The sequence below is a fragment of the Dendropsophus ebraccatus genome, chromosome 5, assembly GCF_027789765.1.
Source record: "Dendropsophus ebraccatus isolate aDenEbr1 chromosome 5, aDenEbr1.pat, whole genome shotgun sequence".
Taxonomy (NCBI): Eukaryota; Metazoa; Chordata; class Amphibia; order Anura; family Hylidae; genus Dendropsophus; species Dendropsophus ebraccatus.
The window spans coordinates 161,228,996-161,256,902 of NC_091458.1; the positions used below are offsets into that span (position 1 = coordinate 161,228,996).

Below are 27,907 nucleotides of genomic sequence, written 5' to 3' on the forward strand. Positions count from 1 at the left end.
CATGGGGCGCTGAGATGAGGCTATGTCTCCTACCTTCCTCCCCGGTGACGTTCCTGTGCAGTTTTAATGTAGTCCTGAGGCAGATTGGAGCACTGGCCCTGCCCCGTGGGTTGCGAGGGGGCTTGAAAGTAACAATTACATAGATAAATATGAGATCCATTAAAGGGGTGAAAAACATGGCCACTTTCTTCCAGAGACAGCCCCACTCTTGTCTCCAGCTTGGGCGGGGTTCCATTGAAGTGAATGGAGCTTAATTGCAAACCGCACCAGAACTGGAGTCGTGTTGTCTCTGATAGAAAGTGGCCAGGTTTTTGTAGCGCTGGATAACCCCTTTAATGGGAACCTCTATATACATGTAATACACTATCACAGGGTACAATGATAAGTGAATATACACAACGACAACTTTCAGCTTCCATTAAACTTGCGGCACTGTAGGAATCAGTCCTCCTGTCTGTCTCACACACGACGCACGGCTTGTGGACGGTTACACGGACGGCGAATGATGAGATAAATAAAGGTCACCAAGTTCTGATGCAGAAAGACGGGGAAACCCTGTCCTGGCACCATAGGCCCATGTGGATCGCTGAGGGTTAAACATTCATTATAGTCTTGGCAAAGGTAGATTGGGAGGAAGAAGAAGGAGAAGAAGAAGAAACCTGCCATCAGTTTAATGCAATCAGAATCCATTTCATTGTAGAACTTCACATTAACGGCCATCACAGGAACGTCCAATCCAAGATGACAGGTTGCATATGTGAAAAAGCCACTCTCCCCTGCTAGCAAATATCCTCAATGTGCAGCAAACCACAGGCTAGGGATTAGCTGAAATGTCACAAGACAGCAGCCTTTTACCTGATCCTCCTCAGACATCTACTCCTAGCTATCAGGCAGACTTTCCAGACAAAAGGAGGCAGCGAGCGAGCAGCAGACAGCCCGTGGCAAGCGCTGCCATCTTGTAGCTGTCAAACAGATTTAGACCCTGATCTGTCTAGAAGGTCGTGAATCCACTGTCTTCCTATTAGTCTGTGTCTGCCAGTATTATACCTGGTAGCCTTGATGGGCTTCACGCATAATTAGGCAAATGCTGCCCGCCTGCCCGTATCTCTGCATGAGGATCCACACTCAGCCCGAGCTACAGCCTGACATTGTATAAGGAGAGAAGAAACAGAAGGCATTCACTTACAGGAAAATCACAGCATTTATGACAGTACAAGGGTTACACTCACATCCATGGGTGGTGGGGTCTTGTCATTTAGTATATTAAAGGGGAATCCCGGCAATAACATGGGTGGTGGGGTCTTGTCATTTAGTATATTAAAGGGGAATCCCGGCAATAACATGGGTGGTGGGGTCTTGTCATTTAGTATATTAAAGGGGGATCCCGGCAATAACATGGGTGGTGGGGTCTTGTCATTTAGTATATTAAAGGGGAATCCCGGCAATAACATGGGTGGTGGGGTCTTGTCATTTAGTATATTAAAGGGGGATCCCGGCAATAACATGGGTGGTGGGGTCTTGTCATTTAGTATATTAAAGGGGAATCCTGGCAATAACATGGGTGGTGGGGTCTTGTCATTTAGTATATTAAAGGGGAATCCCGGCAATAACATGGGTGGTGGGGTCTTGTCATTTAGTATATTAAAGGGGAATCCCGGCAATAACATGGGTGGTGGGGTCTTGTCATTTAGTATATTAAAGGGGAATCCCGGCAATAACATGGGTGGTGGGGTCTTGTCATTTAGTATATTAAAGGGGAATCCCGGCAATAACTTTTTTTTCCTTTCAAATGAACTGATGTCAGAAAGTTATACAGATTTGTGAATTACTACTATTTAAAAAATCGGCAGGTAATACAATGCACAAGATGCTACTGATGACAAGGATGTCCGTGCAGGGCATGTAATACAATGCACAAGATGCTACTGATGACAAGGACGTCCGTGCACGGCATGTAATACAATGCACAAGATGCTACTGATGACAAGGATGTCCGTGCAGGGCATGTAATACAATGCACAAGATGCTACTGATGACAAGGATGTCCGTGCACGGCATGTAATACAATGCACAAGATGCTACTGATGACAAGGACGTCCGTGCACGGCATGTAATACAATGCACAAGATGCTACTGATGACAAGGACGTCCGTGCACGGCATGTAATACAATGCGCAAGATGCTACTGATGACAAGGATGTCCGTGCAGGGCATGTAATACAATGCACAGGATGCTACTTATCACAAGGATGTCCGTGCAGGGCATGTAATACAATGCACAAGATGCTACTGATCACAAGGATGTCTGTGCACAACATGTAATACAATGTATAAGATGCTACTGATGACAAGGACGTCCGTGCAGGGCATGTAATACAATGCACAAGATGCTACTAATCACAAGGACGTCCGTGCACGGCATGTAACACAATGTATAAGATGCTACTGATGACAAGGATGTCCGTGCACGGCATGTAATACAATGCACAAGATGCTACTGATCACAAGGATGTCTGTGCAGGGCATGTAATACAATGTATAAGATGCTACTGATGACAAGGATGTCCGTGCACATGTTACTTGCTGCCGCTGGACGTTTCTTTTAGATAAATACATTAATACTTTATTAGGATTTTGTGTCCATCACTGAAGCGGAATGATGGCAAACACTTCAGACCGACCCTGACACATGATTATATTATAGCGGAGAACCCTTTGAAGCACGCACCAATTTTCTACCTGTTTCTTATATAAGATCAGGTCAAAACCGACAGAAAAAGAAAAAAATAATCATAGTTTTTCATCACTCACAAACTCGCTTGATCGTCTGCCAGAACCCGAGCGTATAACATAAACAGCCTATAGGAACGGCAAACTGGAAGGAAGAAAGAATGTGCATTAGGGGCGCCGAGTGCCGAATATCAGGAACCAGATGCAGCTATGGCGGGATAAGTCTACTGACTATACAGGAACAGAGCGCGCTGGGACAGAGAGCGTACAAGGCGAGCTACAGAGCGGCGTATCATCTGCCACATACAGGCGAGCTACAGAGCGGCGTATCAGCTGCCACATACAGGCGAGCTACAGAGCGGCGTATCAGCTGCCACATACAGGCGAGCTACAGAGCGGCGTATCAGCTGCCACATACAGGCGAGCTACAGAGCGGCGTATCAGCTGCCACATACAGGCGAGCTACAGAGCGGTGTATCAGCTGCCACATACAGGCGAGCTACAGACAGATGTATCATCTGCCACATACAGGCGAGCTACAGAGCGGCGTATCAGCTGCCACATACAGGCGAGCTACAGAGCGATGTATCAGCTGCCACATACAGGCGAGCTACAGACAGGTGTATCAGCTGCCACATACAGGCGAGCTACAGAGCGGTGTATCAGCTGCCACATACAGGCGAGCTACAGAGCGGTGTATCAGCTGCCACATACAGGCGAGCTACAGAGCGGTGTATCAGCTGCCACATACAGGCGAGCTACAGAGCGGCGTATCATCTGCCACATACAGGCGAGCTACAGAGCGGTGTATTATCTGCCACATACAGGCGAGCTACAGAGCGGTGTATCAGCTGCCACATACAGGCGAGCTACAGAGCGGCGTATCATCTGCCACATACAGGCGAGCTACAGAGCGGCGTATCAGCTGCCACATACAGGCGAGTTACAGAGCGGTGTATCAGCTGCCACATACAGGCGAGCTACAGACAGGTGTATCATCTGCCACATACAGGCGAGCTACAGAGCGGTGTATCAGCTGCCACATACAGGCGAGCTACAGAGCGGTGTATCAGCTGCCACATACAGGCGAGCTACAGACAGGTGTATCATCTGCCACATACAGGCGAGCTACAGAGCGGTGTATCAGCTGACACATACAGGCGAGCTACAGAGCGGTGTATCAGCTGCCACATACAGGCGAGCTACAGACAGATGTATCAGCTGCCACATACAGGCGAGCTACAGAGCGGTGTATCAGCTGCCACATACAGGCGAGCTACAGACAGATGTATCATCTGCCACATACAGGCGAGCTACAGAGCGGTGTATCAGCTGCCACATACAGGCGAGCTACAGAGCGGTGTATCAGCTGCCACATACAGGCGAGCTACAGAGCGGCGTATCATCTGCCACATACAGGCGAGCTACAGAGCGGTGTATTATCTGCCACATACAGGCGAGCTACAGAGCGGTGTATTATCTGCCACATACAGGCGAGCTACAGAGCGGCGTATCAGCTGCCACATACAGGCGAGCTACAGAGCGGTGTATTATCTGCCACATACAGGCGAGCTACAGAGCGGTGTATCAGCTGCCACATACAGGCGAGCTACAGAGCGGTGTATCAGCTGCCACATACAGGCGAGCTACAGAGCGGTGTATTATCTGCCACATACAGGCGAGCTACAGAGCGGTGTATCAGCTGTCACATACAGGCGAGCTACAGAGCGGTGTATCAGCTGCCACATACAGGCGAGCTGCAGAGCGGTGTATCAGCTGCCACATACAGGCGAGCTACAGAGCGATGTATCAGCTGAACACTACAGACTACGCCACCATTTAGCGTCTACAGCCCCACTGCAGAGCAATGTGTGTATTTCCAATAGTGTGAATAACGGGAATACTGGTAAGAACGAACGTCATTGACTAGAGGTGCGTCAAGGACAGACAAGTAAAAGTCGTCAGCTACTAAAAGTGTTGGAAATTATCAACACTATTGTCCGTGGCCTCTGGAATGCTTTAATTTGTTTTTAAAATGTTTTAATTCCATTTGCTGGATTATTGTACAGCTTCAAAATCTTCAAAAGAGACGGAGACTTCCTAGAGAACATCAGGACTACACAAAGGTAATAGGCTGCACTGGGGGATCTGCAGCGGTAATACAGCGTGAGGCGAGGATACTACCGGGACCACCGAAGCTCCTCTATCTAACCAGGTGCCGCCATAATGTGACAATGTGAGGAAAGCGCCGTCACACCTCATTACTTCCTATCTACACTCAAATATTGATAATAAAAATCACTAAAATATATGAGCAGACCTTCAAAGAGCGCGCCATTACAAAGTGCAGGATACAAATCGCCCTGCACGGAGCTGAAGTCCACAGAAATGAGGTGTCTGAGCCAATGTTTATAGAACGTCCTCCATGTTCTATGTCCGAGATTATCTCCCAGTCTTATCACGTATGCTGTATATCACTCCCAACACTCGTCATCTCAGATATCTGGCGCAAATAAACATTCTTATAGACTTAATATGACCAGTATGTGGGGGGCGACATGTAAAAACGTGGCAAATTGTTGTGCGACGCTCCCAAATAGGTTTTAGCAAATTGTTTAAAAATTAACATTTATTGTGCAATTCTTTAAAACAACCAACGCGTTTCGAACCTTTCCGGTTCTTATTCATGATATCTGTAGAACATACATACATAGACGAAGCCCCCGGTAATCAGATGCTGCAGGTTTAGGTTCAGACGGACCCATGGGTACTCGAAATTTGCTCCTCTCTAGATTTACCTATTTCTTTATATATTTTCATTCATTTATACTACAAAACACATCAGCACCACGGCTGGTTACTTGCACTCCACCTCGCCCATCTTATAATTATCAACCCCTCCCCCAGCATAGAGAATAACACTCCATGATAAATATTAGGGCTATCCCTCCGGAACAGAGAAATAGGGAGAGAAACCATTGCAACGTATTCCTGTCCGGTGGACTTATCCCCCTGGGGCGCCCCACGTCCAGCTCCTCTAATGGGGACACACCGACCGCACCGATTCCCAGTCATCTCCAAACTGCACCGTGCCACGTACCGATTTATACCTATTAATTTTCAAATAAAATAATTTCCTGAAGCTTTCTGTATATATAAAATTACAAATACATTTAGTCAATGGCAAAAGCGGCATGTTTATACAGATCTTCACCGAATTGGTTCAGTGGCTCCGCCGAGCCGGTCGCCATTTTAAGAATACAGTGTTGGAGAGAACTATCGCACTATACTGTAGATATTTATGTATTTTTTATACTTTCAGAGAAGAAGGAGCCAGTCCCAAACATGAGGTTTTTGTTAAAAGATTATAATGACTAATTCTAAGAATGATGAGAACTGATAGCTTAACCCCTTCATGTCAGCAATAAATACATAAGATATACGTTCCTGCTGCACATATCCCGTATAGTAGGAATGTATATACGTTCCTGACTGGGAGGGGTTTTATTGCGGTCCTGCACACATCAGTGTCCAGGGATCCCAGCATAATGACAGCCAGCTGCAATCCCGCAGCTGCCTGTCACTAACCCCTTAAATGATGCAATCTATAGCAATCGCAGTGTTTAAGGTACTTAAGGTACAAGCTCCTGTCACTGAGTGATCGGGACCTCACAGCCATGCTGCAGGGTTCCTGATCGCTTGTACCGACGGGCGGTGGTAATCCACTTACCTCTGACCTGTCGCATCAGCGTTCCATGTATAGAGTCTGCTCTCAGGCAGGTTCTTTGTATAGATCACCAATAACACTGATCTATGCTATGTTATGGCATAGCATAGATCAGTACATACAATCTAATGATTGCATGTTTTATGCTATGTTCACACTACGTAAAACTACGGCCGTTGTTCCCGCCGCAGAACTACGGCTGTAGTTTTGCGGGGTGGGACATAGCTTTATTTTTAATGGGATCCCTGCTGGAGCGTACACACACACATTGTATGCGCTCCGGCCGGGATCCCGTGCGGCACCGGAAAAAACTGACATGTCAGTTTTCTGTGGACGGAATTCAGTGAATAGCGGCCGCAGAATGACCTGTCAGTTCACACAGTGAAGCGAGCGGCTCCGGCCGCTTGCTTCACTGTGGGCTATGGAAAGCTCTGATGCGGGCGCACGCTAATGTGCCCGCATCAGAGCTCCACGGCCGGAAAGATCATCCGGCCGGTACTTAAGTACCAGCCGAGATGATCTGGCCAGAGACCGGCCGTTCTGTGACCCGGCCGGGGTAACGGAACAGCCTGTCTCATAGGACGTGTGAACATAGCCTTAAAGTGTTAAAAAAAAAAAACTTTTTAGAAGTATTAAAAAACCCTTATAACCCCCCAATAAAAGTTTAATATACCCCCCTTGCCCATTATAAAAACTAAAATATTTAAAAAAATAAACGTATAATATATCGTCGCGTACCGAATTGTCAGATCTATTAAAATATAACATTATTGTTCCCGAACGGTGATTGCTGTAAACGAAAGAAGAAAAAAAAAAAACACCAGAATTGCTGATTTTTTTAATTTATGTTTTAGAAAAATCGATCAAAGCGATTAAAATTTTTCTTCTACACCAATATGATATTAATAAAAATTAGAGATCATGGCGCAAAAACGACACCTCAACCAGCCCTGTAGGTAGAAAAATAACAGCGCTATGGCTCTTAGAAGGCGGGTAGGAACACTGCATTAATTTGACCTGGACATCCGGGCATCAATGGGCTGAAGGGGTTAACAAGTCATTCATTATATTATGTGACAGGAAGGGCTTATATAATGTTATAACCGCTGCACAATGTAAGGGATGAGAAGTGCAGGACGCGGCGTCTCAGAAAGCTTTACAGCTCGGCGATCCATGGCGCACATTCACCCCGGGCCCATCTACTCATCTCCCACTTAAAGGCATTGAGGGACTGTGAACAATTGACTAGATTAAGAACTAATGCAACCAAAAATCCAACTCTGAAGAGAAAATTCAATCCCGGCCCATTGGTGCAGAAGTGAATAAAAAAAAAATCAAACAGCTTCCCTTGAGGTACGACGCGGTTCCATCCGTTCAGCGCGGCCGCGGCTTAGGTGGACTGCTAAGTGTCACTCAAACTGACAAATCCCCAAGGTGATAGCTTCACTATAAAAGCCTCAACATAGTCTGACAGTCAAGTAAGAACGCAAAGGTCAACGCTGCTCGCGAAGGACGAGAGAAAAGGAAATCACTCCGGAACGTTCTATGGATTGTATGGATTGGAAAAGTAAACTAATGAAGCAAATAAAAAAAAACCTTATGTATGAATGATGAAAGTTAGAAAATAAATGCAATTATACAGATACGGTATTTATTGGTAATAATTTATTATCTTTCAGAGGAGTTGTGTGTGTTCAGCGTAGGCGCCTTTTACCTGGGTTTCTATAGCAGCTGGGGGTGGCTTTTAGCGATTTCCCATCTGTATTGGGTCTGGATCTTACCATTAGCGGGAAGCTGTTGCATTTTTTGTGTGTCTGCAGTTTCAGCCATAGTAACGGCCTCCTGCCTAGTGTGAATGGTGATGTAGGAGAGCCGACCAAAGCTTTTTTTTTGTGTGTTCCAGATGGAGAGAGTGGCTGCCTCTACTTGGTCGTGCAGTAGCCAAGTAGGGCCCTGGTTTATGCCAGGTCCCCTGTGGAGCAGTTTTGGGGTTGGCCTCTGTAGTGAACAGACGCACATGAGACACCTTAGCACTCTTTTCTTGACAGTAGCACTTCCACCCACTATGCAGTGCTGAACGCACACTTAGAGAGGACAAGACAGGGATCATCCCAACCCACGCCAAGAACCAGTCTAACAGTGCAGCATGCTGAAGAAAGAGGAACTGATCCGGATAGAGCAAAGTTGCTAGAAGCCTACATACTTTATCTCGCAGCGCGGGTGTCATCAGAGAACTCTGACCACTCTGCTCATCTCAGGTAACAAGGTCTGGGGCTGTGTCACCCTATAGGACAGGTCGTCCGACACTGGTGGGCAATAGGTGGTGCAAAGACCAAAGAGTCAAAACACGGGCACAAATATTCTCTCTACTCTCAAGTATTTCTACTTATTCTCCTTCTAAGGTTCCGGCAGAGCACAGTACTACATTGGGTTGGGACTCTCACCCTCTCCTCTCTACTTCTCTGAACCTTTTCTACCTCTCAGCATGCAACTCAGTCAGCACAGCTGTACCTCTCCTTGTGTCGTGTTACTAAAGATTAAAGTGTATCAAGTCAAGATCCTACTGTATATCCCTGTATTAGGTATTCCTGCAGAAAAGAAGAGTTTATTTTAACTGGACTCAGTGGTTATTCGCTAAGCTCCTGCACAGCCATTGCATCTGCCTTGGGTCATCTCCCCTTTCTGTGGGTGGTGGTATGATTGTCCAGGTGGGTCACAACTCCACTCCGGACCACCATGATAAGTACCCAAGGGCCCCCCTCACAGCCCGGCAGGTCACAGACCACGGGGGAAAGGGTATAGCCAGCCTATCTTAAATAAAAGCAGGTGAGCCCTTCATACCTGTGTGCCCAACCGGCACTGGCGTCACGACAACATAACACCTGGCTGAGCTATATCCCAACCGACCACCAAAGAAGTGGCGTCACATGTTACCATCCAGCAAGTGACTGGTCGAGCGTACAAATGTAACTCCTGTCTATTTATCGGATATAAAAGTTGTGGAAATGACAATTATAATTTCCTCCACATCTCTGGCATTAGTGGACACCCAAGGTCCAAACCATCGTACAACGTTGCGCTCTGGTCGGCTCTTCGCCTTTTTGTAATAAAAACGTTTAGATTTGGCGACATTATCTGACGGATCCAATAGATCCCAGTTCTAATGTATTGATCTCCACCTGTATTCCTGGAGTCATTACAATGTAGTGTGTGAATGGTGATAACTTCTGTGGCCGATACCATTGTCTGATATTTCTATAATAGCAAATCACTACCAACCAACACAAGTAACCAGTCAGGCGTACGTCTATCACATCACTACAGCCAAAGCATATAGAATATACCACACAGCAATACACACAGCACATAACATATAGCACATAGCACACAGCACATAGAAATACACACAGATCACAGCACATAACATACAGCACACAGCAATACACACAGAACACAGCACATAACATATATCACACAGCAATACACACAGAACACAGCACATAACATATATCACACAGCAATACACACAGAACACAGCACATAACATATAGCACACAGCAATACACACAGAACACAGCACATAGCACATAGCACACAGCAATACACACAGAACACAGCACATAACATATAGCACACAGCACACAGCAATACACACAGAACACAGCACATAACATATAGCACATAACATATATCACACAGCAATACACACAGAACACAGCACATAACATATAGCACACAGCAATACACACAGAACACAGCACATAACATATAGCACACAGCACACAGCAATACACACAGAACACAGCACATAACATATAGCACATAACATATATCACACAGCAATACACACAGAACACAGCACATAACATATAGCACACAGCAATACACACAGAACACAGCACATAACATATAGCACACAGCACACAGCAATACACACAGAACACAGCACATAACATATAGCACACAGCACACAGCAATACACACAGAACACAGCACATAACATATATCACACAGCAATACACACAGAACCCGAGTGTCAGATAGGAAAACACTTTGGACATGAAGCCTACAAAAAAGAAAAAAAAAACGTAAAAAAAAAAAAAGTAATCCTGGCAAAGCCCAAACATTCCAGCGTTCAGCAATAAAACAAAAACTGAAAAATGCAGCCCGATGGTTTCTGTCATTGCTCACAAATTATATCCATGGAAACAATCGCCGTCCTGTGTTCTATATACAATCTCCACACCTGCTCGATGCTGCAGAGGAAATAATGGAGCAGCGGCGCGCAGAGCAGGTGTGGAAAGCTCTGATAAATGGCGCTCACAGTGTTTCCCTTCAATACTTCAGATTTAAGCAACTTTAGTAAAGTGGCAAGAATGGCGGCCAATGACCGCAACAAGACCGGGTATCCCCCCAAACAATGAGAAAGGAAACCCCTGACTGATGCTGGAAATGCAAAACGTCTTATTCTCTCCATCTCTATAGACACAGAAAGAGACAACAACAATAACAATAATAACTGTGTAATAATAAAAAATAATGCTGTAATAATAAAAACGGTGTAATAACAGTATAACGGTGTAATAATAACGGTATAACAATAATAACAACAACTATGTAATAATACCGGTGTAATAATAATAATAATAATAATGCTGTAATAACAGTGTAATATTAACAGAATAATAATAACGGTGTAATAATATTAATAATAATAACAATGGTATAGTGTTGCCATAAAATGAGTGAGTATTACAGGATAGAACTCCTATAGAGGATCTGCTGATCTCGATGTAACTAAATGATTGGACCCAGCAGGAGATCTACTGCAGATCCTGGACGGGGGGGAAATAGGTAAAATATGATATTAATAAAATAATAATAATTCTGAGCCAAGTGGCGGCTTCTCCGTCTCCCAGAAAAGCCAAATTAATTACAACCAGAGCGGAGTCGGCCGCGCTTGGCGACAAGATTTTCCTACTTCAGGTCCCGGCAGAGGAAATCCCCGGTACGGCCAGGAGAGTGACGTCGGCTCCGCAGGATAATTCCCATGTCATAAACTCCACTCTATACAAATCTCATTATCCAATCGTGAAACTTTTACATAATTTCTCTATTTTTACATTAAAACTGAATTAGGTTAATAGTGTAAAATACACACGGCAGAGGTCACGCCGCTCACACTTCTCTTTCCTACAATTACTCCTCAACAAAGTTGTGGAAGTTGGTAGAATGCAAAAAGCTAAGAGTCTATCTTAAAGGGGTACGCCAACATTTTTTTTCCACATCAACTGGTGTAAATTATTTCTATTTAAAAATCTCCAGTCTTCCAGTACTTATCAGCTGCTGTATGTCCTGCAGAAAGTGGTGTATTCTCTCCAGTCTGACACAGTGCTCTCTGCTGCCACCTCTGTCCATGTCAGGAACTTTTTTCTTTTGGAGGGGGGGGGGGGACTTTATAATTACTGAATATTCAATTTTTTAGGTGGCAAAAAAATATCAAATTTCCCATTTTTCTGGCACAGCTGTATGGCGGTTCTAGTATAATACACCCCGGGGTCTTCGATAAAAGGGTTCTCCAACTAGGGGACAAGTAAGGGATGACGGAGGGTCTGACCGCAGCTGACCCCGCAGCCCCTCCACAAGTTCCAGATTGGCCCCTGGCTCCTTTGTAGTGTGCAGAATCGCCCCAAACTATTACATTATATTTCTGATCTCGCATGGTAAATGCCGTAAGCGCAAAAAACCTGTCAAAGCGCAAAAATACAGATTTTTTTGTCACATCAAATCCGGAAAAATAGGAATAGAAAGTCAAAAAGTCGCATATGTGCAGGGAAGGTACCGACAGAGAGTACACAGTTTTTTTTCCATTAAATGGCGGCCATCCACTCAGTTTCGGCAGTGTGTGAGCATAGCCTTTCTGTGTTTTCTATCCACTCCTGGGTCTGGGTGAAAAATACTGAGCATAGCCTATTTGTAAAAGCATAGCCTACATGTGGAAGCATAGCCTATTTGTAAAAGCATAGCCTACATGTGGAAGCATAGCCTACATGTGGAAGCATAGCCTACATGTGGAAGCATAGCCTATTTGTGGAAGCATAGCCTACATGTGGAAGCATAGCCTAGATGTGGAAGCATAGCCTACATGTGGAAGCATAGCCTACATGTGGAAGCATAGCCTACATGTGGAAGCATAGCCTACATGTGGAAGCATAGCCTACATGTGGAAGCATAGCCTACATGTGGAAGCATAGCCTACATGTGGAAGCATAGCCTATTTGTGGAAGCATAGCCTACATGTGGAAGCATAGCCTACATGTGGAAGCATAGCCTACATGTGGAAGCATAGCCTACATGTGGAAGCATAGCCTATTTGTAAAAGCATAGCCTACATGTGGAAGCATAGCCTACATGTGGAAGCATAGCCTACATGTGGAAGCATAGCCTACATGTGGAAGCATAGCCTATTTGTAAAAGCATAGCCTACATGTGGAAGCATAGCCTACATGTGGAAGCATAGCCTACATGTGGAAGCATAGCCTACATGTGGAAGCATAGCCTACATGTGGAAGCATAGCCTATATGTGGAGATGCTCTGACGGCAGATGGTGCTAAGGGGTAAACATGGATATATCATCAGCCAGAACATGAAACCACCTTGTATAGGTCTCCATGTGCTCCTCTCTACTGATCTGTGGTATCTGGTACCAGGATGTTCTTCCGGCACATTCTACACTGATCCATTCAGATATGGAGACATTAGGGGCACGGTCAATACATTAAATCAGTTCTCTGGCCAGAACACATTGCTTTGCCGAGGAGACCACTGCCAGTAGGGGGGGTACTGCTGCCATGAGGGGTGGTAGGAGGAGGTAGCCGCCATGTATATGCCAGGTGGAGCCAGTCCAGAGAATCACTGTGCAACCACCAACTTGCTTCTTTGCTATAAGGAATCTTGGTGAATCCATGTTTTACCAAGGAAAGCAGCTCGCATGATCCCGGCCATCCACATGATGCAAAAGTAGATGGGACTTATGGGACGAGGGCCTCTTCTTCCAGCCACTTCTAATGCTCTCACTGTAGGCACCATGGGCATTACTATACTAGTCTCTGCCTACACAGCAAGCTGAAATGCTCAGGGCTCAGTACCTCAGGGCCTACCGGGGGGATTCCGCAGCGGACCGGGTCCGGCCTGGTCTCGGCTATTCTTACAGGTTTCAGCTACTGCTTCTAACGTATATAATACAAAGGTTGACGGCTGCAGACGGCGCGCTGTGGTTACACTGGTTACAGCCGACTCCCAGCAATACATTGCATTCTGTTTCAGTAGTTTGTGCTGTTTTACTGCCACTGCAAGACCTACACTGCATAGAGGCCCGCTAAGGCTCTGCCCCCCAGGGACCCCGATAAACATATAGCCGGCCCCTGCTTATGATGCACAACCAGAATATGTATCACAGGAGGCAATGGTCCAAGCCTCAACGTCTGACTGCCAATCCCCCATCCTGTAAGATTCCTCCCCCGTAATATAACATGTCATATGCCGTACATCATCGGCTCAACAGACATGGCAGCGAAGTCTCCATCTGATGACTGGGATGAAGCTTTATAGAGTGAATGTGCAGCAACTACTAAAGTGACCAACTCTAAGGATATCTCTCCATTATATATATATATATATATATATATATATATATATATATATATACACACACACACACACACGTTAGAACGACTGACAGATTTATGATTGTGTTCCCTTTCCAGGATCCATTCATGTTGGAGAGGAAGAAGTAAATAGGTTTCACAATGAAAACTGTAAGCACGGCCTGAGACTCGCTCTCACATACATAGTATACACTTATTCCCAGAATTAGAGCCTAGCTGGGTATGTGGGCCCTGTCATTCTGGCTAGATTGGCGGTCTCAGCTCTGCCAGGTGATTACCAGGCTTCATCAGATTGTTTATGACGAGAATAACGTCTGTGATGAAGCCTGGTAAAGCGAATCACATGGAAAAGCCCAGACAGCAGCCAAGTGCGTGAAAACTGCTGAATCCACATAATCAATTGGACTCGAATGATGTCAATAAAGAAACGGAAGAAAAGTGAATGTGGGAAGGCGGCATCGTTTCCTGTTAGTAACTTTCTTTCCTCCACTAACTGAAGCCACTGAGTTATACAACTGCTTATCATGTCAGAAGCTGGAGACGTGATAAATAAATGACTAACTCCACAGCGTAATAAAATATATATCTGCAATGGGACACGCCGAGACAATTACCTGTACAGATACAACGGCTGAGGTTACGCCAGGATAAAGAGGAAACAAACATAAAGGAAAAGGAGGGATCTGCTGAAAAACAGCACAGAAGTTACAAAAATAGAAAGTTCTGGAAACTAAGAAATGTATTTGGGACAAAATTATTTTGCCGTTCCACCTTTCTGCCGTAGAGTTTTGACACTGGCGCCATTACTTTTTCCCAACCGCCCAAGATCAGCGACTTTTATCATGTTCTGTTGTTTTTGCCATATAAGAGTTCTGTTCGGCAGAACAAGTTGTTGTTTTTAAATTTATTGTATTTGGAACTTTGGAAATTTATATTTGGAAATTATTTGTTGTAAAAATATAAAAACTATATATCATATAATTAAGGTTAGAATGATAAGAACCCTTTAAGGCCGGGTTCACACTGTGTTTTTGCAGTCTGTATAACATGTTCGTTATTAATTGGTACATAAAAACTTGGTCAATCACACCTTTTTTATAATGGAAGTCAATGGAAAAACAGATCAAATTGGATGACCCACAAATGCATCTTTTTTTCTCTCTCATAAAAAGTATAAGTTAACTGGACTGCAAATACGCAGCGTGACCCCAGCCTGACACACCATAACCACCTATACTTGTGTGACAATGGATTCACAACTAATAGCATGGGGGTTAGCGGCGCCAACGGCATGACCAACACATATATATTTATATATATAGAGAGAGAGCTACAATATATCCACCTATCTGGTCTACAAGCCTCTCTGCACCATGTGGAACAGTTACTATACATGAATATGCACTGGCCTCAGTTTTTGTGCCGTTCACATATCAGGCAGCGCAGAGTTACAGAGAATGGCAGCTCGGCCGAGCAAAAGGAACGGACGCTGCTGTCAGGATAACAATTAGCCCCTCAGCTCTGAATGGTTTGCTCTGAATGACTCGGCACCATGTCTCTCTCAGTGATACTGTAATCTGGCTCCTTATTTATTGTACCTATGTGACATGTGTTTCGGTGATGTCGGGGCAGATGGCAGGCGGTATATCTACAAGGAAGGGGACCTGGTCTAAACGGTATCTGCTTTATATTTTATATCCACGTTGTGGGGAATCAACCAAAACTCAGCCCAAAAAAAAAAAGAGTCCGCAAAAAGGCGTAAAATCTTGCACATGGTGAGGTGTCAGGGCTGACGTGGATGCTGGTGAGAGCTGGCGTGGACGCTGGTGAGGTGTCAGAGCTGGCGTGGACGCTGGTGAGGTGTCAGAGCTGGTGTGGACGCTGGTGAGGTGTCAGAGCTGGTGTGGTGTCAGGGCTGTCGCAGGCGCTGGTGTGGTGTCAGAGCTGGCGTGGTGTCAGGGCTGATGTGGATGCAAGTGTGGGCGCTGGTGAGGTGTCAGAGCTGGCGTGGGCGCTGGTGAGGTGTCAGAGCTGACGTGGACGCTGGTGAGGTGTCAGAGCTGACGTGGACGCTGGTGAGGTGTCAGAGCTGACGTGGATGCTGGTGAGGTGTCAGAGCTGACGTGGATGCTGGTGAGGTGTCAGAGCTGACGTGGATGCTGGTGAGGTGTCAGAGCTGACGTGGATGCTGGTGAGGTGTCAGAGCTGGCGTGGACGCTGGTGAGGTGTCAGAGCTGACGTGGACGCTGGTGAGGTGTCAAAGCGTGGTGTCAGGGCTGTCGCAGGCGCTGGTGTGGTGTCAGAGCTGGTGTGGTGTCAGGGCTGATGTGGATGCAAGCGTGGACGCTGGTGAGGTGTCAGAGCTGACGTGGATGCTGGTGAGAGCTGACATGGATGCTGGTGAGGTGTCAGAGCTGACATGGATGCTGGTGAGGTGTCAGAGCTGACGTGGATGCTGGTGAGGTGTCAGAGCTGGCATGGATGCTGGTGAGGTGTCAGAGCTGACGTGGATGCTGGTGAGGTGTCAGAGCTGACGTGGATGCTGGTGAGGTGTCAGAGCTGACGTGGATGCTGGTGAGGTGTCAGAGCTGGCGTGGACGCTGGTGAGGTGTCAGAGCTGACGTGGACGCTGGTGAGGTGTCAAAGCGTGGTGTCAGGGCTGTCGCAGGCGCTGGTGTGGTGTCAGAGCTGGCGTGGTGTCAGGGCTGATGTGGATGCAAGCGTGGACGCTGGTGAGGTGTCAGAGCTGACGTGGATGCTGGTGAGAGCTGACATGGATGCTGGTGAGGTGTCAGAGCTGACATGGATGCTGGTGAGGTGTCAGAGCTGACGTGGATGCTGGTGAGGTGTCAGAGCTGGCATGGATGCTGGTGAGGTGTCAGAGCTGACGTGGATGCTGGTGAGGTGTCAGAGCTGACATGGATGCTGGTGAGGTGTCAGAGCTGACGTGGATTCTGGTGAGGTGTCAGAGCTGGCATGGATGCTGGTGAGGTGTCAGAGCTGACGTGGATGCTGGTGAGGTGTCAGAGCTGACGTGGACGCTGGTGAGGTGTCAGAGCTGGCATGGATGCTGGTGAGGTGTCAGAGCTGGCGTGGATGCTGGTGAGGTGTCAGAGCTGACGTGGATGCTGGTGAGGTGTCAGAGCTGACGTGGATGCTGGTGAGGTGTCAGAGCTGGCATGGATGCTGGTGAGGTGTCAGAGCTGGCATGGATGCTGGTGAGGTGTCAGAGCTGACGTGGACGCTGGTGAGGTGTCAGAGCTGACGTGGATGCTGGTGAGGTGTCAGAGCTGACGTGGATGCTGGTGAGGTGTCAGAGCTGACGTGGATGCTGGTGAGGTGTCAGAGCTGACGTGGATGCTGGTGAGGTGTCAGAGCTGGCGTGGACGCTGGTGAGGTGTCAGAGCTGACGTGGACGCTGGTGAGGTGTCAAAGCGTGGTGTCAGGGCTGTCGCAGGCGCTGGTGTGGTGTAAGAGCTGGCGTGGTGTCAGGGCTGATGTGGATGCAAGCGTGGACGCTGGTGAGGTGTCAGAGCTGACGTGGATGCTGGTGAGAGCTGACATGGATGCTGGTGAGGTGTCAGAGCTGACGTGGACGCTGGTGAGGTGTCAGAGCTGACGTGGATGCTGGTGAGGTGTCAGAGCTGACGTGGATGCTGGTGAGGTGTCAGAGCTGGCATGGATGCTGGTGAGGTGTCAGAGCTGACGTGGATGCTGGTGAGGTGTCAGAGCTGACGTGGACGCTGGTGAGGTGTCAGAGCTGACGTGGATGCTGGTGAGGTGTCAGAGCTGACGTGGATTCTGGTGAGGTGTCAGAGCTGACGTGGATGCTGGTGAGGTGTCAGAGCTGACATGGATGCTGGTGAGGTGTCAGAGCTGACGTGGATTCTGGTGAGGTGTCAGAGCTGGCATGGATGCTGGTGAGGTGTCAGAGCTGACGTGGACGCTGGTGAGGTGTCAGAGCTGACGTGGATGCTGGTGAGGTGTCAGAGCTGACGTGGATGCTGGTGAGGTGTCAGAGCTGACGTGGATGCTGGTGAGGTGTCAGAGCTGACGTGGATGCTGGTGAGGTGTCAGAGCTGGCATGGATGCTGGTGAGGTGTCAGAGCTGGCATGGATGCTGGTGAGGTGTCAGAGCTGGCGTGGATGCTGGTGAGGTGTCAGAGCTGACGTGGATGCTGGTGAGGTGTCAGAGCTGACGTGGATGCTGGTGAGGTGTCAGAGCTGGCATGGATGCTGGTGAGGTGTCAGAGCTGACGTGGATGCTGGTGAGGTGTCAGAGCTGACGTGGATGCTGGTGAGGTGTCAGAGCTGACGTGGATGCTGGTGAGGTGTCAGAGCTGGCGTGGATGCTGGTGAGGTGTCAGAGCTGACGTGGATGCTGGTGAGGTGTCAGAGCTGACGTGGACGATTGAGCCGGACGCCTGCAGCTTCAGATCCAGCAGGAACATTGAGGGGTCCCGCAGGGGGAGGAGGGGCAGCACTTTAGCTCAGACTGGTCTTATTAACCCCTTCCCTTAGTGCAAGATTTCTGTAACTCCTCACATATGGGCTGGGTTCACACTACATATATTTCAGTCAGTATTGTGGTCCTCATAGCAACCAAAACCAGGAGTGGATTAAAAACACAGAAAGGATCTGTTCACACAATGGTGAAATTGAGTGGATGGCCGCCATATAATGGCAAATATTTGCGGTTATTTTAAAACAACGGCTGTTATATTGAAATAATGGCCGTTATTTACTGTTATATGGCGGCCATCCACTCAATTTCACCATTGTGTGACCAGATCCTTTCTGTGTTTTTAATCCAGCCTTAAAGAGTCATAACTCGTCATCAACTATTCCCGGCAAGTGCTAGAGATTTGTAACTTACTTGTATTAAAAATTCTTGTCTTCCAGTACTTACCAGTTGCTGTATGTCCTGCAGGAAGTGGTGTATTCTCTCCAGTCTGACACAGTGCTCTCTGCTGCCACCTCTGTCCATGTCAGGAACTGTCCAGAGCAGGAGAGGTTTTCTATGGGGATTTGCTGCTGCTCTGGTCAGTTCCTGACATGGACAGAGGTGGCAGCAGAGAGCACTGTGTCAGACTGGAGAGAATACACCACTTTCTGCAGGACATACAGCAGCTGGTAAGTACTGGAAGACTGGAGATTTTAATACAAGTAAATTACAAATCTCTGGCACTTTCTGGAACCAGTTGATTTAAAAGAACATTTTTTTACCCCATTTTTTTCTTACTACCCCTTTTAAGGCCCACTCCAGTAGCTGCAGGCAGGTGTCGGCTGTAACATACAGACATCTGCCGCATATAACGCGTTCTCACCTCCTGAGCCAGCTCTATATTGAAGGACCGGCGGGTCACTGTAAAGAGGCGGATCGATGGTTAAAGGGGTAGTGCGGCGGTAAAGAATTATTGACAGAATAACACACATTACAAAGTTATACAACTTTGTAATGTGTGTTATGTCTGTGAATGGCCCCCTTCCCCGTGTCCCACCACCCCCACCCGTGTACCCGGAAGTGTGGTGCGCTATACTCACCTGTCACGTGCCGACTCGTCTCCGATCTTCAGTCTGCGATGCCGTCTTCAGGTGGCCGGGCCGAATCCCTCCGAGCGTCCTGAGTGCCGGCCGCCCTCTTCAGCGTCATTGGCGGCTCAGCATAACTGTGCCAATGTGTGTTATTCTGTCAATAATTCTTTACCGCCGCACTACCCCTTTAAATTCCCCCTCCCCCCCCCCCAAACACTGTTGAAAAACATTGAGTAATTAAAGGGAAATAAATGATTGTGTATGAGAGTCGACTTACTTGTAAATCTTTAATATTTGGAAAGGGAATTCCTACGGTTATAACGGCCCGGGCGTTGTCATCAGAAAAGTCTAGTCCTTCGCTCACTTTGCCTCTACAGACGGCGATCAGGAGGGCGCCATCTGTAATACAAAGCAGAAGAAACCGCTCAGCCAGGACTCACACAGGACTCTTATTCTTTTTCCTTCTGGTAACGCTCCTCGCTATGTTCCTATAGAGTTTCAGCTTTCTGAGCTCGGTTCCCGACAGTCCTGTGCAGCTCCATCTCCCCCCTCCCCCACTGCTTGCCTCTTCTCCTGCCTGATCAGTGAATGGCTGCCGGGGTGGCGCTCCTCTTATCTCACTATATTTGGGTCCACAATATGGCAGAGATACAAATGGAAAAGATGAACGAATGGACGGAGGGAAGAGGCCACAGGGAGGGGTCAGCGGCCTCTCTCCTCATTCTGAAGCTCGGGGTCGTCAGTATTTTTTATCCAAAACCGAGAGAGAAAACGATGCAGACCTTCTGATTAGAGTTTTTCTGGGGTTTGTCACACTACTGGTTTCCAGTATCGGCCTCACTGGGAGTTACTGGTTGGACTTTCCCTATGGGTTTCCCACCATAGATCCTGGTGCTTATACAATATGGCTACTGCGGGATGGCTGGCAGGTCGGGGGCCTTATACCCAGTGGGCGGTGTGGACACACAGGAGGATATAGAGGGCGCCTGCATAGGCCGTATGTCAGTGGTTGTGGACATTGTTTGGCTTTTTGTATATACGTTTTTATGGCTATGATTTGGGTTTGCAGCTTCTCTATGACACACAGCTTGTTATTCTAGGGGTTTAGTGTTGCTCTTTGTGTGTCCATCATTTACTATAGGTTACTGGTTTTGGTTTAAACTATTGACAAAAACATGAACCGTATACTGACCAAAAACACTATATATGAAGCTATGGTTACACCGGGCTCACACACAGATGTGATGGAGGGCGAGAGCTGGTGAGAACACTAATCCCCAACACCGCAGCCGTCACCACAGGGATCCTCTACTGAAGTTGTGGAGTAAGATTGCCAGAAAGATGATATCCACCATAACACATCCTTATAGACTGAGGCTGCTGGGTGAGATCGGACGTCCAGGTAATGGTCCAGGCCGAATGTTTCCTGTATGTAAGCACACACCATCCCCCCACCCACACACCATACCCCCCACCTATACACACACACCCCATCCACCCCCACCCCACCCCATCCCCCACCTATACACACACACCCCATCCACCCCCACCCCACACCATCCCCCACCACAAACCCCATTCACCCCCCCCCCCACACACAGCATCTCCCACACACACCATCCCCCACCACACCCCCCCACACACACACCATCTCCCCCCACACCACCCCCACCATACACCCCCCCCCACACACACACACCATCCCCCACACACACACCATCCCCCCCCATACACCCCCCACACACACACCATCCCCCACCATACACCCCCCCCACACACACCATCCCCCACCATACACCCCCCCACACACACACCATCCCCCACCATACACCCCCCCCCACACACACCATCCCCCACCATACATCCCCCCCCACACACACCATCCCCCACCATACATCCCCCCCACACACACACCATCCCCCCACACACACACCATCCCCCCACACACACCATCCCCCCCCACACACACACCATCCCCCCAAACCCCCACACACCATCCCCCCCCACACACCATCCCTCCCCCCCACACACACCATCCCCCACCATACATCCCCCCCACACACACACCATCCCCCACCATACACCCCCCCCACACACACCATCCCCCCCACACACCCCCCCCACACACACCATCCCCCCCACACACACCATCCCCCACCATACATCCCCCCCCACACACACCATCCCCCACCATACACCCCCCCACACACACACCATCCCCCACCATACACCCCCCCCACACACACCATCCCCCCCCATACACCTCCCCACACACATACCATCCCCCCCACACACACCATCCCCCACCATACACCCCCCACACACAAACCATCCCCCCCACACACCATCCCCCCCCACACACACACCATACCCCACCATACCCCACCATACACCCCCACCACACACACACCATCCCTCACCATACATCCCCCCCACACACACACCATCCCCCACCATACATCCCCCCCACACACACCATCCCCCACCATACACCCCACACACACACCATCCCCCCACACACACACCATCCCCCCCCCCACACACACACCATCCCCCACCATACACACCATCCCCCACCATACACCCCCCCACACACACACCACCCCCCACCATACATCTCCCCCCACACACACCATCCCCCCCACACACACACACACCATCCCCCATGCATTCATCCAGCATATCTTTTTGTTGCCCACATTTACCTCTCGTTCCCTTATATCTGATGGCGTCATAATACATCTGCAGTAATTTATCAAAGTCGGTCTTATCTCCTCCTTGTGGCTCCTTAATCACCGTCTTGATCTCTTCCAGGCTCTTCCATAACCCGGTGTGCAGCCAACGATCTTTTAATTTTTCCAACATCTGAAAAGCAGAAAAAAAATACAAATATTTATGAAAGTTCAGATTTATTTATTCACTGTAGAAAATTACGTCCAAATCCGGGGAAAGAAAATGAGACAAATATCAATGCGACCGCTGCAGTTCTATCTGGTGTAATAGCGAAGGCGGAGTGACGCGTGTGTTATACATAGATGATGTGAGAGATCGCAGTGGAGTTCCCCTTTAAGGAGTTCGATCATAAGGATAAGAATACGCCGGTATGTGTTTCACCATTTCCTTTCTCTACCCATCACCCAGCAGCGGCTATTAGTCGTGTAGAGCAGTGCAGACGGACGGCACAGTCACCCGGCGACCAGTCAGACTGTTACAAGAAGAATCATTCAGAGCTTTTATGTTATCACCCGGCCGGTGGTGTAGATGACGGCCGCGATATCACCGCGCTCCAGAGCTGGGAAATGATTGGCCGATAAAACCTCCTTCCCAGAACATTTATTTCATTTTTACATCTCACATCTACCGGGGATTTCTACAAATGTAACGGACTAAAGAACGTCCCATAATGCTTCACTGCGACTGGGGGAAACATGAGGAAACACATCCATTACATCGTTAATAAAATCACAGCCTCAATGTAGGGAAGAAGGGAGAGACTCCGAGGGGAATCATTCTTCGAGAATTCTTTTCCCATCTGAGCATTGCAGTGTGCATCGCTCGGAGTGCTTCTTGGCTAGGCAATGCTCGGAGTGCTTCTTGGCTAGGCATCGCTCGGAGTGCTTCTTGGCTAGGCAATGCTCGGAGTGCTTCCTGGTAGGCAATGCTCGGAGTGCATCCTGGTAGGCATCGCTCGGAGGGCTTCTTGGCTAGGCATCGCTCGGAGTGCTTCTTGGCTAGGCAATGCTCGGAGTGCTTCTTGGTTAGGCAATGCTCGGAGTGCTTCCTGGTAGGCAATGCTCAGAGTGCTTCTTGTTAGGCGATGCTCGGAGTGCATCCTGGTAGGCATCGCTCGGAGTGCATCCTGGTAGGCATCGCTCGGAGGGCTTCTTGGCTAGGCATCGCTCGGAGTGCTTCTTGGCTAGGCATCGCTCGGAGTGCTTCTTGGCTAGGTATCGCTCGGAGTGCTTCTTGGCTAGGCATTGCTCGGAGTGCTTCTTGGCTAGGCATCGCTCGGAGTGCTTCTTGGCTAGGCATCGCTCGGAGTGCTTCTTGGCTAGGCATTGCTCGGAGTGCTTCTTGGCTAGGCATCGCTCGGAGTGCTTCTTGGCTAGGCAATGCTCGGAGTGCTTCCTGGTAGGCAATGCTCGGAGTGCATCCTGGTAGGCATCGCTCGGAGGGCTTCTTGGCTAGGCATCGCTCGGAGTGCTTCTTGGCTAGGCAATGCTCGGAGTGCTTCTTGGTTAGGCAATGCTCGGAGTGCTTCCTGGTAGGCAATGCTCAGAGTGCTTCTTGTTAGGCGATGCTCGGAGTGCATCCTGGTAGGCATCGCTCGGAGTGCATCCTGGTAGGCATCGCTCGGAGGGCTTCTTGGCTAGGCATCGCTCGGAGTGCTTCTTGGCTAGGCATCGCTCGGAGTGCTTCTTGGCTAGGTATCGCTCGGAGTGCTTCTTGGCTAGGCATTGCTCGGAGTGCTTCTTGGCTAGGCATCGCTCGGAGTGCTTCTTGGCTAGGCATCGCTCGGAGTGCTTCTTGGCTAGGCATTGCTCGGAGTGCTTCTTGGCTAAGCATCGCTCGGAGTGCTTCCTGGCTAAGCATCGCTCGGAGTGCTTCTTGGTAGCCATCGCTCGGAGGGCTTCTTGGCTAGGCATCGCTCGGAGTGCTTCTTGGCTAGGCATCGCTCGGAGTGCTTCTTGGCTAGGCATCGCTCGGAGTGCTTCTTGGTAGGCAATGCTCGAGAGTGCTTCTTGGTAGGCAATGCTCGGAGTGCTTCTTAGTAGGCATGGCTCGGAGTGCTTCTTGGTAGGCAGTGCTCAGAGTGCTTCTTGGTAGGCAATGCTCGGAGTGCTTCTTGGTAGGCATGGCTCGGAGTGCTTCCTGGTAGTCATAGCTCAGAGTGCTTCATGGTAGGCATCGCTCAGAGTGCTTCTTGGCTAGGCATCGCTCAGAGTGCTTCTTGGTAGGCATCGCTCGGAGTGCTTCTTGGTAGGCAATGCTTGGAGTGCTTCTTGGTAGCCATCGCTCTGGGCGCTTCCTGGTAGTCATAGCTCAGAGTGCTTCATGGTAGGCAATGCTCGGAGTGCTTCTTGGTAGGCAATGCTCGGAGTGCTTCTTGGTAGCCATCGCTCGGAGTGCTTCTTGGTAGGCAATGCTTGGAGTGCTTCTTGGTAGCCATCGCTCTGAGTGCTTCCTGGTAGTCATAGCTCAGAGTGCTTCATAGTAGGCATCGCTCAGAGTGCTTCTTGGCTAGGTATCGCTCAGAGTGCTTCTTGGCTAGGTATCGCTCGGAGTGCTTCTTGGCTAGGCATCGCTCGGAGTGCTTCTTGGCTAGGCATCGCTCGGAGTGCTTCTTGGCTAGGCATCGCTCGGAGTGCTTCTTGGTAGCCATCGCTCGGAGGGCTTCTTGGCTAGGCATCGCTCGTAGTGCTTCTTGGCTAGGCATGGCTCTGAGTGCTTCCTGGTAGGCATCGCTTGGAGTGCTTCATGGTAGGCAATGCTCGGAGTGCTTCTTGGTAGGCAATGCTCGGAGTGCTTCTTGGTAGGCAATGCTTGGAGTGCTTCTTGGTAGCCATCGCTCTGAGTGCTTCCTGGTAGTCATAGCTCAGAGTGCTTCATGGTAGGCAATGCTCAGAGTGCTTCTTGGTAGCCATCGCTCGGAGTGCTTCTTGGTAGCCATCGCTTAGAGTGCTTCTTGGTAGGTATCGCTCGGAGTGCTTCCTAGTAGGCAATGCTCGGAGTGCTTCTTGGTAGCCATCGCTCGGAGTGCTTCTTGGTAGCCATCGCTCGGAGTGCTTATTGGTAGCCATCGCTCGGAGTGCTTCCTAGTAGGCAATGCCTAAGAGTGCTTCTTGGTAGACATTGCTCGGAGTGCTTCTTGGTAGCCATCGCTCGGAGTGCTTCTTGGTAGGCAATGCTTGGAGTGCTTCTTGGTAGCCATCGCTCTGAGTGCTTCCTGGTAGTCATAGCTCAGAGTGCTTCATAGTAGGCATCGCTCAGAGTGCTTCTTGGCTAGGTATCGCTCAGAGTGCTTCTTGGCTAGGTATCGCTCGGAGTGCTTCTTGGCTAGGCATCGCTCGGAGTGCTTCTTGGTAGGCAATGCTCAGAGTGCTTCTTGGTAGGCATCGCTCGGAGGGCTTCTTGGCTAGGCATCGCTCGGAGTGCTTCTTGGCTAGGCATCGCTCGGAGTGCTTCTTGGCTAGGCATCGCTCGGAGTGCTTCTTGGCTAGGCATCGCTCGGAGGGCTTCTTGGCTTGGCATCGCTCGTAGTGCTTCTTGGCTAGGCATTGCTCGGAGTGCTTCTTGGCTAAGCATCGCTCGGAGTGCTTCCTGGCTAAGCATCGCTCGGAGTGCTTCTTGGTAGCCATCGCTCGGAGTGCTTCTTGGTAGCCATCGCTCGGAGTGCTTCTTGGCTAGGCATCGCTCGGAGTGCTTCTTGGCTAGGCATCGCTCGGAGTGCTTCTTGGCTAGGCATCGCTCGGAGTGCTTCTTGGCTAGGCATCGCTCGGAGTGCTTCTTGGTGGCAATGCTCGAGAGTGCTTCTTGGTAGGCAATGCTCGGAGTGCTTCTTGGTAGGCATGGCTCTGAGTGCTTCCTGGTAGGCATCGCTTGGAGTGCTTCATGGTAGGCAATGCTCGGAGTGCTTCTTGGTAGGCAATGCTCGGAGTGCTTCTTGGTAGGCAATGCTTGGAGTGCTTCTTGGTAGCCATCGCTCTGAGTGCTTCCTGGTAGTCATAGCTCAGAGTGCTTCATGGTAGGCAATGCTCGGAGTGCTTCTTGGTAGGCAATGCTCGGAGTGCTTCTTGGTAGCCATCGCTCGGAGTGCTTCTTGGTAGCCATCGCTCAGAGTGCTTCTTGGTAGGTATCGCTCGGAGTGCTTCCTAGTAGGCAATGCTCGGAGTGCTTCTTGGTAGCCATCGCTCGGAGTGCTTCTTGGTAGCCATCGCTCGGAGTGCTTCTTGGTAGCCATCGCTCGGAGTGCTTCCTAGTAGGCAATGCCTAAGAGTGCTTCTTGGTAGACATTGCTCAGAGTGCTTCTTGATAGGTATCGCTTGGAGTGCTTCTTTGTAGGCAATGCTTGGAGTGCCTCTTGGTAGGCATCTCTGGGAGTGCTTCTTGGGTGGGCATGGCTTGGAGTGCTTCTTGGTAGCCATTGCTCAAAGTGCTTCTTGGTAGGTGTCGCTCAGAGTGCTTATTGGGTAGGCAATGCTTGGAGTGCTTCTTGGTAGGCATCGTTTGGAGTGCTTCTCTGACCCGTCCCGAAGCCGCAGTCGCGCCTCTTACCTTTCCCCGATGCTTCCGTTGCGCCTGTGACTCATCGCGATGCCTCTGTCATGCTTATAACCCGTCCCGATGCCTCCGGCGCGCCTCTGACCCGTCCAGATGCGGCCAGCTTGCATCTTTTAAGGCATCGCTTGGAGTGCTTCTTGGGGAGTGGTGTATTCTCTCCAATCTAACACAGTGCTCTCTGCTGCCACCTCTGTCCATGTCAGGAACTGTCCAGAGCAGCAGCAAATCCCCATAGAAAACCTCTCCTGCTCTAGACAGTTCCTGACATGGACAGAGGTGGCAGCAGAGAGCGCTGTGTCAGACTGGAGAGAATACACCACTTTCTGCAGGACATACAGCAGCTGATAAGTACTGGAAAACTTGAGATCTTTAAATAGAAGTAAATTAGAAATCTCTGGCACCAGTTGATCTGTAAGAACATTTCATTCACGGAGTTGAAATTAGGCTGAAACTTTCTGTACAAAGCACTTTCCAGTGGTTTCCTACTATTCCTATCTCCGCAGCGCTGTACTGACACAGCTTCATGGCTATTACTAAATAACATAGGGGCCTCATCAATAACCTCTTGAAAACCATGACGTACTGACACAGAAGATCTGAGAGTTGTCTCATTTCTCTATCGTACCCAAAAACAGATACTTTATTAGTGGAAGGCCGAGCTGAAACCAATGTGACTGACGGAAATCCCAACACTTCTGACGTCCATGGTGTCAGCTGCTCTATACCAATGTGGGGGCCCATCAATAATCCATCACAGTCCTAAAGATTTAGGTAAGGAGGCGGAGCTTGTATGAGAGGCCACATGTACGGTACAACGGTGTCCAACTCTAAGCTGCTGGCGCGGAGTCGTGTGCAATGCTTAAAACAAAAAGATATTAAAATAAAATAAAACCTACTTAACAAGGGTTAAAGCCTCTAGTGTGATGCCCAGCTTTCTGCTCGGTGTATGCTCACAAATACATGGCA

General features: G+C 48.9%; 1 protein-coding gene across 2 annotated transcripts in view; it reads right to left on the bottom strand.

Moving 5' to 3' along the window:
* Positions 1-27,907, bottom strand: part of BRIP1 (BRCA1 interacting DNA helicase 1) — a 176,841-nt gene that overhangs the window by 26,989 nt on the left and 121,945 nt on the right. For both annotated transcript variants that reach the window (XM_069972725.1, XM_069972726.1), the window contains exons 15-16: positions 22,366-22,525; positions 19,938-20,059 (exon numbers count right to left, since the gene is read on the bottom strand). In XM_069972725.1, coding sequence (XP_069828826.1) covers positions 19,938-20,059; positions 22,366-22,525 — 282 coding nt within the window. The remainder of the gene's footprint in view (positions 1-19,937; positions 20,060-22,365; positions 22,526-27,907) is intronic.